The 12,951-nt window shown below is 43.7% G+C and overlaps 1 protein-coding gene across 5 annotated transcripts in view; it reads left to right on the forward strand.

Annotated features, from left to right (window-relative positions):
- cux1b (cut-like homeobox 1b) overlaps positions 1-12,951 on the forward strand; it is a 64,065-nt gene that overhangs the window by 20,916 nt on the left and 30,198 nt on the right. For 4 of the 5 annotated variants that reach the window (XM_039785156.1, XM_039785165.1, XM_039785172.1 and 1 more), the window contains exons 3-6: positions 1,676-1,723; positions 5,521-5,599; positions 9,794-9,931; positions 11,799-11,922. In XM_039785156.1, coding sequence (XP_039641090.1) covers positions 1,676-1,723; positions 5,521-5,599; positions 9,794-9,931; positions 11,799-11,922 — 389 coding nt within the window. Of the gene's footprint in view, positions 1-1,675; positions 1,724-5,259; positions 5,385-5,520; positions 5,600-9,793; positions 9,932-11,798; positions 11,923-12,951 lie in introns of those variants that run through there. The other variant, XM_039785177.1, reaches the window with a different exon arrangement.

A 12,951-nucleotide genomic window follows, 5' to 3' on the forward strand; every position in this document is an offset into this window, starting at 1 on the left:
GATAACCGTCTAAAAATATACATCAGGAATTTGAGTAACTCTGCCTTAAAATTCAATTAGATTAGCATCTTCAAACTATTAGGGTAGTGTTGAGGTGGCTCGTCATGCAGTCGCTGTCTCAATAGAAGTTTAACGTTATATGTACAAAAGTAGTAATTATTGCAGGACGACTAGACGAGACTGCATTAGGTTATACAAAGGTTCCCTTTTTTGGTCATAAATATTGACATGATTTTGAAGCCACTGTGATAATAGCACACTGTAAGTGTAAAATAGTGAAATGGAAAAAGGTCTTATACGCTAATTTACACAAATACAAATGTTTGAGCACATTGTGTTTGACTCTGACAAAACAATGGAACCTAAAGTGAATCAAAATAAGATAAAAACAAAATTGTATCATTCCAAAACAGGAGTAGTGAAGGTCATCTATGAAAGGAAAAAAATAAATTAGGATATCATCAAAATCTAATGCAAATGATGAAACTGCCACACCATTCTTGTGTGTGTGTGTGTGTGTGTGTGTGTGTGTGTGTGTGTTGTGTGTGTGTGTGTGGGTGTGTGTGTGTGTGTGTGTGTGTGTGTGTGTGTGTGTGTGTGTGTGTGTGTGTGTGTGTGTGTGTGTGTGTGTGTGTGTGTGTGTGTGTGTGAGAAGGGGAGAGCCAGAGCAGGGAGGTGGGGGCAGGGTGGAGGTCATTATCCCCAGCAGGGGAATATTGAATTGGCCCAGACAAACAGCCACAACGACCCCTGATGAGGTAACAATGGGGCAGGGTCACCGAGGTCATGACCTGTCCTCAGCCCCAGACAAGCGGCCTGTCTGGACCAACCTGGGATTTGCCCAGCCCCAGACACTGGTCCCCTGATCAGTGTGGGATGCACGCTCCCTGCAGCATCAGTTAGGCTTTTAGGCGGAGGTTTCTAAAAAGGCGCGGAGTCTCCCGAGCACACATCTGTCAGTGCCCTACTTCACATCTTCATTAGGCCGTTTTGTGAGTATGCGTGCGTGTCCACAAACTGTGCAAATCAAATGTTCCTGTACAGAATGTCCTATTCTGCCATGCTTTTTACCGTACGCTCCAGTTCAGTTTGTCAGGATATAGGCTCAGCTAACAGCATGGTGATTTGCATGTTCCCCTGATACATACTCTACTGGCTATCTAATCTGAAACCGCTCACTCGTACTGGAAAGTCATGCAATGGGACTTGCGGGATGGAAAGCATTTGCTTTATAGTAAAAAGTTGGTGCGCGGAGACCATTTGCATTAACTGTAGTCTATAGTCCTATTCTGGAGCTCATTCAGTCTCTGTCTCACACGCACTAGTGGTGCCTCTGGGTGGCCCAGGTGGTGCTGCACCTGTTCTCATGAGAAACGCAGTCCGCCAGAGTACCTCGGGGTACAAACCTGGCCTCCTCCATACAATCATGTTCATCGCTCGCTCACGCGTCCCTCATTATTCATCGGCAGTGGCAAGAATGGTCGCTACTTGATTTCAATGAGCGACTTATTTGATCACAACGTGGTCTGCTAGAATAAAACTCAGTCGGTTTTCACAGCTTCTGAACATCCCTGCCACACGTTTCTGTAATTCTGTTATTTTATAACAACAATTGATCCGTTGATTATCTTATTTTTCGAGACCTGCTTACCTCCTCTTCTCTTTTATCTTTTAGGATTTCCGGAAACAGGTTGCCCCTTTGCTCAAGAGCTTCCAAGGAGAGGTGAGTGTGTTATTGGGAATTTATATTGACACAGTGATAGACTCACATGCTCAAGCACAGCATTCAAACAGTGGATTTTATAAAGCACGTTTGACATTCGTTGACTGGTCTTGCTCCCTCTCTGTGCTCTTTTCTCTTCTCTCTGCCATCTCCTGTTCTTTCTCTTGCCACTATCTCATTTCCCCTCTTTCCTCTCCCTCTTTTCTTCGCTCTGCTCTGCTCTTGATTTTCTGTCCTATTCATGAAGTCCTGTAGCCCAAGGGTGTGTTTAAATTGCATCCTGCAAAAAAAAAAAAAAAGGCACCACAAAATCCCGGCTCTAGCCAGTCACAACTCACCGAATGCCATTTCCTCAGACTTTGTTTGTCTGCATGATTTGGTGGGGTTATTTGTTGATCTGGTGAATCATGTGCCATTTGTGGTCATTGTGGCTAATGTATTTACTTTCAATTTAATGTTGCGCCCTAGGTTTCCGTGTACCTTGACCAATAAGAGGTGACGTTGGTGTGTATGTGCTATATCATACTCCCACTGTTCCCTTCTATCTCCTCCTCCATCATTTTGGCCTATTTCCATCATGACTCCTCCTTTCTGGCAGCCATGCATTTCCAGTTCACTCCCATATGTGAAAGTCAGAGGGTAGGAGTGGAAGCGGCTGGTTTAGACTGGGGCGTTCTTGGGGGTTGGAGTGGGTGGACATTCAGCCCAACAGTATCTCTTCTCTAGCGCGCGCGCACACACACACGGTCACACGCACGCAAACGAAATCATCTCAATAGATAGTGACAGGGCTGATTTGCTACTGGCCATATAATATTACAGTTTAACACTGGGTTAGTTTCCATATTCTTGTGTTAGAGCAGCAACCACAGCCAGTGGTTACGTAAAAATGCTGTAATTTATAGTGGTCCCACCATGTTCTGCTGATGATCCACAGTCTATTTAGAGAATAGAAATGGCAGCAGTATAATTGTGGCTTTGTCAGCTGTTTCCACCGTCCTCATGTTGACACACCTCGACGGTGTGCACACCAGAACACGCTGAGACACATAGTGGGTGGTCGCGGAACTGAGAAAGACATTATCTTATGATTATTGAGATAATGCTGTACACCCGCGCCAGTCTTGGAGCAGCCCATCAATCAGTCAACTATTTTGCGCGCTTGCATGCCACAACATGAGTAGCTCTGAGAATGTGTAATTTTAGCCTGGCTTTGTTTGCTTACCCCTCCGTGCTTTGATCAAGGACAAGACAGCACCAGAAACGAAAGGGTCTTCCTGTTGAAGTCCCACAGTAACTCATCCTGAAGCATTTTGCCCTCTGAGCTTGAATCTTTACTAAGTGAATGTGGAACCCAGACAGAACAATATAAAGTTTTATCCCAGGAACTTGGAGGTCTTGATACTCTGTTTAATCTTTGTCATTGAAAGGTGGTTTCCCTCAGGTCATAATTATTACCAATAACAGTACTGCTTCCACAAGGCCTCAGTTTGGTAAACTGGTTATGTGTGTGTGTACGTGTGGTTGTGTGTGTATGTTGCATGCTCAGTGTTCCTTGTTGGTCCATCGATCAGATAAGCTTTTCCATTATCCAAGGCTTCAGTCTTTGCTTCCCATAGCCTCCCCTTATCAGACTCCACTGGGGCCACACACACACATGCACGCACACACACACGCAGGTCAGCCTGATGCCCTTCACACACTACGGGTTAGATAGGGGACCGAGGCGGTGCTGAGTGATGGTGGCACAAGGTGCTGACGTATGTACGTATGTGTTTGTGTGTGTGGATGTGTCAGGGATACCTTTTTGCAATTGCAAGCACTTCTCATCGGTAACCTACTGATACTGGTGAGGTATCATTTGTGTCACTTCATTTGTTTTGCTTGGTGTGTGTGTGTGTGTGTGTGTGTGTGTGTGTGTGTGTGTGTGTGGGATGGGGGGCAGGGGAGCATGTAATAGCAGATGTCATTGGGATTGGTTGAAAGAGCTGCAGTTTGGAGCAGCAGGGTTGTATTTGCAAATCCTGGGTGGTCTTCTAATGGCTCTGGTCCTGCAGTTAACCTGCCTCTAACTGTAGGGTGTGTCCTACATTAAATGTCTATTTCCTGCCTCCCATGTTGGGCTATATAAAGCTGCTGTACCACTGACCTTGGCCCAGTCATTGTACAGTCACGCAGCCGGCTTCCTTCACTGCCATCGGCAGATCATTTTTTGCGTTGGTTTGTGAGTGTGTGTGTGAGTTTCTTTTTTATCATGAGGTTGTGTTGCGGTACTCTGATCACATACTCTTAGACAGACAGACAGACACGCACACACACACACACACACACGCACAAGCGCACATATTTCGACACTGATGAACAGGTTTGATGTTGGTGTGTGAGAGGTATTAGTACTCGGCATCAGTAATCTCCCATTAGTGGCCTTGCATTTGAGGATCCTGATCGCTCAATATCACACAGCACATGAAGAGGGTAGAGTACATGATGCAGCATGATGTGAGAATGAGATATAGTTGTGTGTGTGTGTGTGTGTGTTAGTTAGAGGGGAGAGAGACAGAAGCCCTGTACATGGCAGATAGACATGAGTATGTGACAGAGAAACATGTGAGAAAGACTGACACTGAAAAAGATTGAGGGGAAAGAAAAAAATGAGTCAGAGAACATGGAAGTGACAAGAGGGTGAATTCGAGAGAGAGAGACTGAGAGAAAGACATCGAGAAATAAAAAGGGGGGAAAAAGGGAGGGGTGCTGGCACCAGCCTATTGAGGGCCAGATGTTTTGCGGCTAAAAAACTAGAGATGAATCAAAGCCATGTGAAGAGATTTATTAGGTTCCCATAGGAGCCCAGGCAGTATTACATGTAGCCCACTCTGTTTACAGTGGCAAGAACCCCTAAACCACCCATCAACTACACTACTGGCTTGGCTGGGAATGTGAAGACTTTATATTTGGACTTATATAGGCTTTTGTCTTTATTCCTTTTCTCTCAGTGAATGTGCTGGAGGAATTGGAAGAGAAACACAAGGCTGTTTAGTCTGAGTGCGTGAGCCAGAGTAGTCAGCTGTAGCTCTGCCCAGTACAGTAGCACCCTCTGAATGTCTTTATTTGGCATCTGTTTCCCTCGATTTAGACTTGATTTCAGATGTGTTTCGCCTACTCTGTCTGCTACTCATATTGAAGTGTGACACAGAGAGCATAGTAGAGCTTAATGCCTAATGTTTCAGCATTGACAACGGTGTAAAAGTTCCCTCCAGTATGATTTTTAGAATTAATCTCTTATGGATCCAATCTAATGCTGTCCATTTCAATAATATCGGTGATGGAATGCATGCCGTGCCCTCTTGTGTTAATGGCTGCATCAGTAATGGATCCACACTGTATTGCTGCTAAGAGCTGACTGAATAATCTGCCCCTGCTGTGGCTGGAAAGACTGAGCCAGCTGTTTAATGATGTCAGCGTGCTGGAGGGGAAACGAACACACACACACAGAAGGACAGACGGACGCGGGCACACACACTCGAGGACAGACTGACGCGGGCACGCGGCAAACGAAATGCATCCGTCATCGGCTGAACAGCTGAACTGATTTCACGGGAAGGAAACACCAACGCAGCCACTGTCAAGACTACCGCGATCGCATGCAGCATACCTACGCATAGTGAGGATAGGCCGATATGTAGACGACTCTTACTGTGAAATTAATGGGCCTGCCTTTGGGGTGTATGGATGTGACACTCAGTTGTCGGGTGGTGTAACTGACAATTAACCATTCTTTTTCTCCTCTCTCCTTGCAGATCGATGCCTTGAGTAAGAGAAGTAAAGAAGCAGAGGCCGCCTTCTTGAACGTGTACAAGAAAATAATCGATGTCCCAGGTAAGACTACGTTTCGTGTCTGTGCTGCGTGCGTCCCTTTTGTAGGTGTGTGTAAGTGTGTTTGTCTAGACACGTCCTGAGTCCAAAAAACATGACCGGGAGAGACCCCCTTATCCATGCAGACAAGCACCAACAGCGAAAGAGAAAAAGCATGACACCACCCGTCTGGTGCTCCTCCACTGTGCATCCAGGCATGTGCGATGCCTTAATATGTCCCCTTGAGATCACATCCCCACTGGTAAAGCCTTTGGAGGGTCTTAACAGAAGGTGCGTCCTGATATGGATGACAAGCGCGGCCACGATTGGCTGCTGCAAAGTGCACACATGAGCAGTCACGTTCAGCACACTGAGGCCGAGGAGGGACACGCAGCACAGAGTGTTACAGAACACACACAGCCACAGAGCTACTGGTTGGAGATTTTCAGCTGTATGGGAGCCCTGGAGGGGCCGTGTATGTAGGAACGAGAGAGGAGTTGAGTTCATCTATAGCGTAAGGAGGTCATCATATTCCCACATGGATAGACCTACAGTAATATCTTTGGATTGTACTGCTCCCAATAAGTCAGCGCCAGCTCTGACGGGGCTATTCTTAACTTGCAGCGAGACAATGATGTAATGCCTGATGCACACACGCACACAGACACAGACCAGCCTGACTAATGCAGCAGTCTTGAAAGAGGAAACAGTGTGTTTTGTTCTGTCTTCTATCAGCTGAAGGCCTGGTTAGTCAGCCCAGTGTGCTCTGCTTTAGATTAAAGGTGTCTGGCGAGAGTGCTCAGCACCAGTGGCCCACAAGTCAAACTGCTTTTAACAGGCTGTACAGTTGATTTGGAGGGGGGCCTATGTGAAGGACGAAGGTTTGATAAGGGAGAGAGAGAGAGAAAGTTGATTTTCAAGGGTGCCGCGGCAGATTGGAGTCCAAATTCAGGACACAGTTATGTTCCTTAGTGTTTGTTTGTACTTTGCTTGTATTTGTATGAGACTACGCAAGTGTGCACATGTGTGTTTGTGACAAGGTGCGCGTGCGTGCGTGTGTGTCGCAGCTTAGCCCTGCATGGTGTGTCACCTTGACAGCACAAAATCAGCATGAAATTCCCCAATCGTTCTCTGCTGATCTCTCATTAGCATAGTTAAGATATCTAACTGCGTCAGACATGAGAGACACACACACACACACACACACACACACACACACACACACACACACACACACACACACACACACACACACACACACACACATATATATATATACACACACACACACACACACACACACACACACACACACACACACACACACACACACACACACACACACACACACACACACACACACACACACACACACACACACACACACACACACACAGCCCTTACCCCCAGCTGTAAGCTGTCAGTTCCTCTTATCTGTACAACACACACACATAAACACACACAAGCACGCAAACTGCTCTTTTAGCTGGCATGCTGATGAGCGTCGCCTGCGTCTCTTGGCTGCCTGTCACCAGTTTGCCACCCATGAGCACCAATCAGATGTGATTGGCCTGACTGACAGGGCTCTCTTCATCACACTGACAGTTAACCCTGCTGTGTGTTCACAGAGATGTTGGTAAAATGCCTCCAGAAAGTTGTCTTTCTTCCTTCTGTCTCTTGTTTCTTTAATCTCTTATTTACCTTTTGCGTTGCCTATTTTTTACGGCTCCACTTTGTCCATCTGTCTGCTCCCATGTTTCTCTTTTTTTTTTTTTCTTTCTTTCAAGCTGCATCATAGTGAACACTTAAACTGATCACAGCCCTGTAATGTCTGTCGTTAATATGTCCCATCTACTGTCTGTATCTTTCTATGAGCATCACTTAAGCAGTTCTATTGCTGTGTCAGTAGTTGACACATTAGCACCCCCCCCATACAAAAACCAAAGTTTATCTCATATACCAACAATAGTCTCTGTTGATACAATGGCTGATAGTGTATCATTCAATAACCTTTATGGATAAACAGAATGTGCTAAACTAACCATGACCTTTCAGTGCTGTGTGTTGTTGTAGCAAGCTAAGTCTCTGTTATGTTCTTCTTTTTCTAATTGTGAATAGTGACGTGCGAGAGAGTATTTACAATGCTGTGTTTTTTTTTTTTTTTTTAAGGTCTATATCAATATTTCAGAATGATTAAAATCCAATAATGATGTATATTTATATATTTTTTTAAAGACATGTCTAGGATAGGATACTGTATTTAACAGATGAACGATAAACTTTATAATTTACAAATAATAAATAAAAACCCAAATATAGCATTGAAATTAAATAATTAAGACAAATACAGTGGAAAGATACCAGAATGCATTTTTGATGTCACTGCACTACAGTTTCTTTTTGCGCATCTGTTAACCTATTCGTTCCCATATCCTTTTGACCGTATTAGTATGTGATCATCCGTTATCAAATTAGAGTATTAGTTCTGCAAATAGTCAAGCTATGACCTATAGCTGTCTGATGTAGAGCTGGAGAGAAAATCTGATTTTGGAGGGGGGCCTATGTGAAGGACGACACAGCGACAATATTGTAGGGTTGACTATTGGTGCTTTAACAAAATATTTTCACAATTACATTTTAGAAAAATAATCCTCAACAATTTGAATATAATGATTAAGTGGTTGAAGGCAAATAATAGAAAAGCTAGAACAGTCTGGTAAGTTGAGAAAATGACATCACTTTACTGTAATGCAGCCTTTTAAAACCAGGAAAAGACAACACTTACCATATTACGATATCCAAAGTCTGAGACGATATCTAGTCTCATAACACGATATCGATATAACATCGATATATTGCCCAGCCCTAGTCTGATGTAGGGCTGCAACAAAGAATCGATAAAATCGCTAAATTTGGATTACTAAAAAAGTTGGCAACGAATTTCATTATCGATTCTATTACGCCACTCGCGGAGATAAAAAAAATTTGAGTTGAGCGCAGAGAGGAGCAGCGTGGAGCGGAGCAGCGTGGAGCGGAGCAGCGTGGAGCGGAGCAGCGCGGAGCGAAAGAAAGAAAAAAGAGCAGAGCGGGGGTAGAGGAAATAAGGAGAGAGACTGGAGAGACCCGTAACGTTGTTCTGAAACACACGGCGGAGGCAGAGAAATCAGTACGACCTAAGTCATCCAAGGTGTGGGAGCATTTCACACTAAATAAATCAAAAACGTGTTAATTGCAAGATAAGCAAAAGCGAGACGGCATGGCACGGGCGCACCACAGTGATGAGTCAGCACCTAAAACGTAAACATGTTGGAGTCCTTGATGAGGAGGAAGAGAGTTCAACAGCAGGGTGAAGTCACTACACTATCCTACTTCTGTTCCGTTCTGAAGTGAGGAACGCAACGTCCCTCCAGTAGCTCTTCTGGTGCTGCCGTTTACTCGTTATCCAGCTGACTAGCATGACAAGCTAGCGTTAGCTCGTTAATAACAGTAGTAAAGCACGGGTGGTATAGTTTGCAAGACTAAAGTCACGGTTTTATTCACTCGCCTTTTTTGGCCCATTCATTTTCAATCTGTCATGTATATATTATGTGCTTTGTCCCATATCAGTTATTGTTGACAAATATATTAGTGTGTGGTGTATAAATGAACGTAACTTGCATTTACTACAATGATGGTAATAATTTTGTGTGTGTGTGTGTGTGTGTGTGTGTGTGTGTGTCTCTGCGTGTCTGTCTGTCTGTCTGTCTCTGTGTCTTGTCTGTATCTGCTATTTGAGTTACTTACCTTTACACAACTATTAACTAAAACAACAAGTATGTATGTATTGAGTTGATGTAAATTAATGCTTTTTTTTTTTTTATCCGATTCATCGATTAATCGAAAAAATAATCTACAGATTAATCGATTATTAAAATAATCGTTAGTTGCAGCCCTCGTCTGATGCATACAAGAACGTTGCTAGTAATTGTAATATTTTGTGGTCCTTGCTGGAACCAGTAATTCTCCACAGGGAGATCAAAGGTCAGGGTCAGCTCCAGAACCGTTCTCCTGGAGCTGCAAGAGATTCATTGCCTTGCTCAAGGACTCTTCACCAGGGTAAACGCTTGCTCTCACAGGGCCTTGAATGGAGTTATTCCTAGCTCCCCACGCCACCTCGCCGCCCTTGTTTGTGTAATCTGCTTTGCAGTGTGTTAACGCGGTTTGTTTTGTCTCTGCCAGATCCTGTACCTGTGTTGGAGCTGGCTCAGCAGCTGCAGCTGAAGCTCCAGAGGATGCACGACATTGAGACGGAGAACACCAAACTTCGAGAGACACTGGAGGACTACAACAAAGAGTTTGCGGAGGTCAAAAACCAAGGTTAGAGACAGGATACACGCAGAGCCACGCAATTTGGGATTGTCCTGACTTTGAGAGGGGCGTGGATGTAGGACACAAAATCTCATATACCTAGTGTTTGGGTAGCTCGGCAGTGTTTCGATGTTCTATTCTCTCGTATATTGCATCTGCATTACTACTATGCCCAGTTACAACCATTGAATGTGCACAAAACACAACGAAGATGGCGAAGCACGCTGCTCCGGTGAGAATGAGAAAGCTGAATTATGCATATTGGTATTTGAATGGCTAATTTAACAGCCTTTTGTCTAACAATGGCACATTTACAGTGATGCTGATCAATGTTCATTGTCCTTCAGTTTTAGGTGATCACTGTCTGTCAGTTGGAGATATTTTACAAAGCAAGATCACATACATTTTGTTTAACTTTTCAGTTTGACATTTGGCTACAACAAAGTAGTAATGTTGTATAATTTTTAAGAATTTCTAACTGCTGATAGTCTGAGAAATTCCACACTGTCAAAAGTAAAAGTAAAGAATGTAAAAACAATTCTTAGAATGTGTGCAAAATCATTTTTGTAATGCTTGAAGTAACTTCACCATTATGCCTGCATGTTGATGAACGGTTAAGTGCAAATATAAGGTCAAAGAAATTTAGAATTATTTAGATGCCCTTTTCAAAGGTAGAGGCTACATTTGAACATATTTAAATGCCTTATAAATTTTTCAAAAACACAAAAAATGTACAATGTTTTACATTTTCAAATAGGTTTTCGGGGGGGAAAAACATGAGGCACAGTTTCATGAATAAAAAAACGACAGGCTACCTCGGGGTAAAGAGAGATGGAAAAACTGACAGAGGCAGAGAGATGAGTGAGAAGCGGTAATAAAAGTGGTGTAATTTCAGTCGAAAAGGAGGAGTGAGCGAGTAGGCAGGGAATGTTTTGGAATCCCCCTTTCCTCAGTGAGAGTTAATTGGAACAGCTCGATAGCGGCAGGGTTCCATTCTGCCATTGATTTTCCTGTTCCCTCATCCTTTATCCCTCCTTCCCGCCTCAATAGATGGGGGATATTTAAACCCCAAAACACACTGTGGAACTCCCACTCCTGTTAAACACACATGCGGACCTGCCCACACACACACACACACACACACACACACACACACGCACAAAAAGAGTGCAGGGGCCATTGATCCTCGCAACCTAAATGTTTAAAGTTCAGTTAAGCAGTTAAGGGGTAAGAGGGCTCTGAGGGGACTCTCCTCTATTGATTATGTGTCAGAGCAGTGAGACTGGAGTTTAAATCACTCACACACACACACACACACACACACACACACACACACACACACACACACACACGAAGTGCTAAGAGCCCTCAGTCAAAGGCAGCAATGCTCTTTATCACTGTCTCACTCACTTATATCTTTCTCTGAGAAACACACACACACACACACACACACACACACACACAGGCCTATTTATTACCCCAGTTATGTGTTAGATTTATTTCAGGCTGCCCCATACAGAGCTCAGCCGTCAGCAGGTTATGGGGTTTCAGCACTAATGCAGTCCTAATGAATACGCCACATCTACCGTTGGTGAACAGTGAATATTCTATACCAGTCATGGATGTAAAGATTAGGCAGCAGCCATAGGGGCCAAGGCCTTGGCCTGTGCTGACAGAGGAAGAATGTGGGATATGAAAAGCTGTTCCTTAAGCAAAGGTCAACCCCCCCCCGTGAAATGATTATCGTCATCAGTGCCATTTATCACATCTAGGAAACCGCTATAGTTTGTTGTCTATATGTTTTGCCAATGTCCGGTATTAGAATTCTTCCCTCCTTTTCTCTTAACACCCAACTTTCTGCTTTAACCTCCTCCAGAGGTGACCATTAAGGCCTTGAAGGAGAAGATTCGGGAGTATGAGCAGTCTCTGAAGAATCAAGCGGAGAACCTGGCCCAAGAGAAGCAGCTCCAGCTACACAACGACTATGCAGAGAAGGAGAGGTATAGCTGTGTGTGTGTGTGTGTGTGTGTGTGTGTGTGTGTGTGTGTGTGTGTGTGTGTGTGTGTGTGTGTGTGTGTGTGTGTGTGTGTGTGTGTGTGTGTGTGTGTGTGTGTGTGTGTGTGTGTGTGTGTGCTACAGGAGCGGTGTTTCAAGTAATAACCTCTGCATCATTTTGCCATTTCAAACCTTTGGGTCATTGTGTTCTCAGACAGAACTGCTATGATTCTAATCTTTTTTTCTTTTCTTTTTTTAAGATTATTTTTCGGGCTTTTAATGTTTTATTGGATAGGACATCTTAAGACAGGACAGTGGGAGAGAGAGTGGGATGACATGCAGCAAAGTGCCATGGGTCGGAATTGAACCCGTGGCCGCTGCCGCGAGGACAGAGCTGCCAGGGCGCCCCATGATTCTAATCTTTTGAATGATATATTTAAGATATCTGCCTGAGCTATTTACACCTTAATAATTTTTTTTCAGTTTATAGTCCTTGGACTTTTTCTCATAGTTATCAGTTTAATCAACAAATTGCTGCTTATTGTCTCCCCGAAATTGGCTTTCTTTTACAGTTCAACGCAGGAATGGAAGACACATAAAAGACAAAGCCAGCATTTTTGTCATGTGGGTGCTTGCCATTGTGTTGTCTTGATGGAAATCAACACCTCATACTCTATTTTCTGTCTTTACCACAATATCTTTCAGCCTTTTCTGTTCAGAGTAATTGCTACCACAGACATCTACTGTGTCTGAAAATATACGGTCCCTGAATTAAAACCCGGCAAATTACTATATAATGACAAAAAAATATGCTTAGGTGTCACTCTATTTTGATACAAAGTAATTCATTTTGATTTAATAGGTCACTTCCTTTCCAAACCCATTTTCAGGTCATTTTGAAGTGTGTGATTTTCAGATACACAGAAAGCCTGTGGCAGTAATAAATAAGCTCAAAATTGCTGCCAGATATTTAAGGAACATGAAAAAACAATGCAGACTACTGAAATGATGTATTAAATCTTACAAAGGCTAGA

Source organism: Perca fluviatilis, chromosome 2, assembly GCF_010015445.1.
Source record: "Perca fluviatilis chromosome 2, GENO_Pfluv_1.0, whole genome shotgun sequence".
In the NCBI taxonomy this organism is placed as follows: Eukaryota; Metazoa; Chordata; class Actinopteri; order Perciformes; family Percidae; genus Perca; species Perca fluviatilis.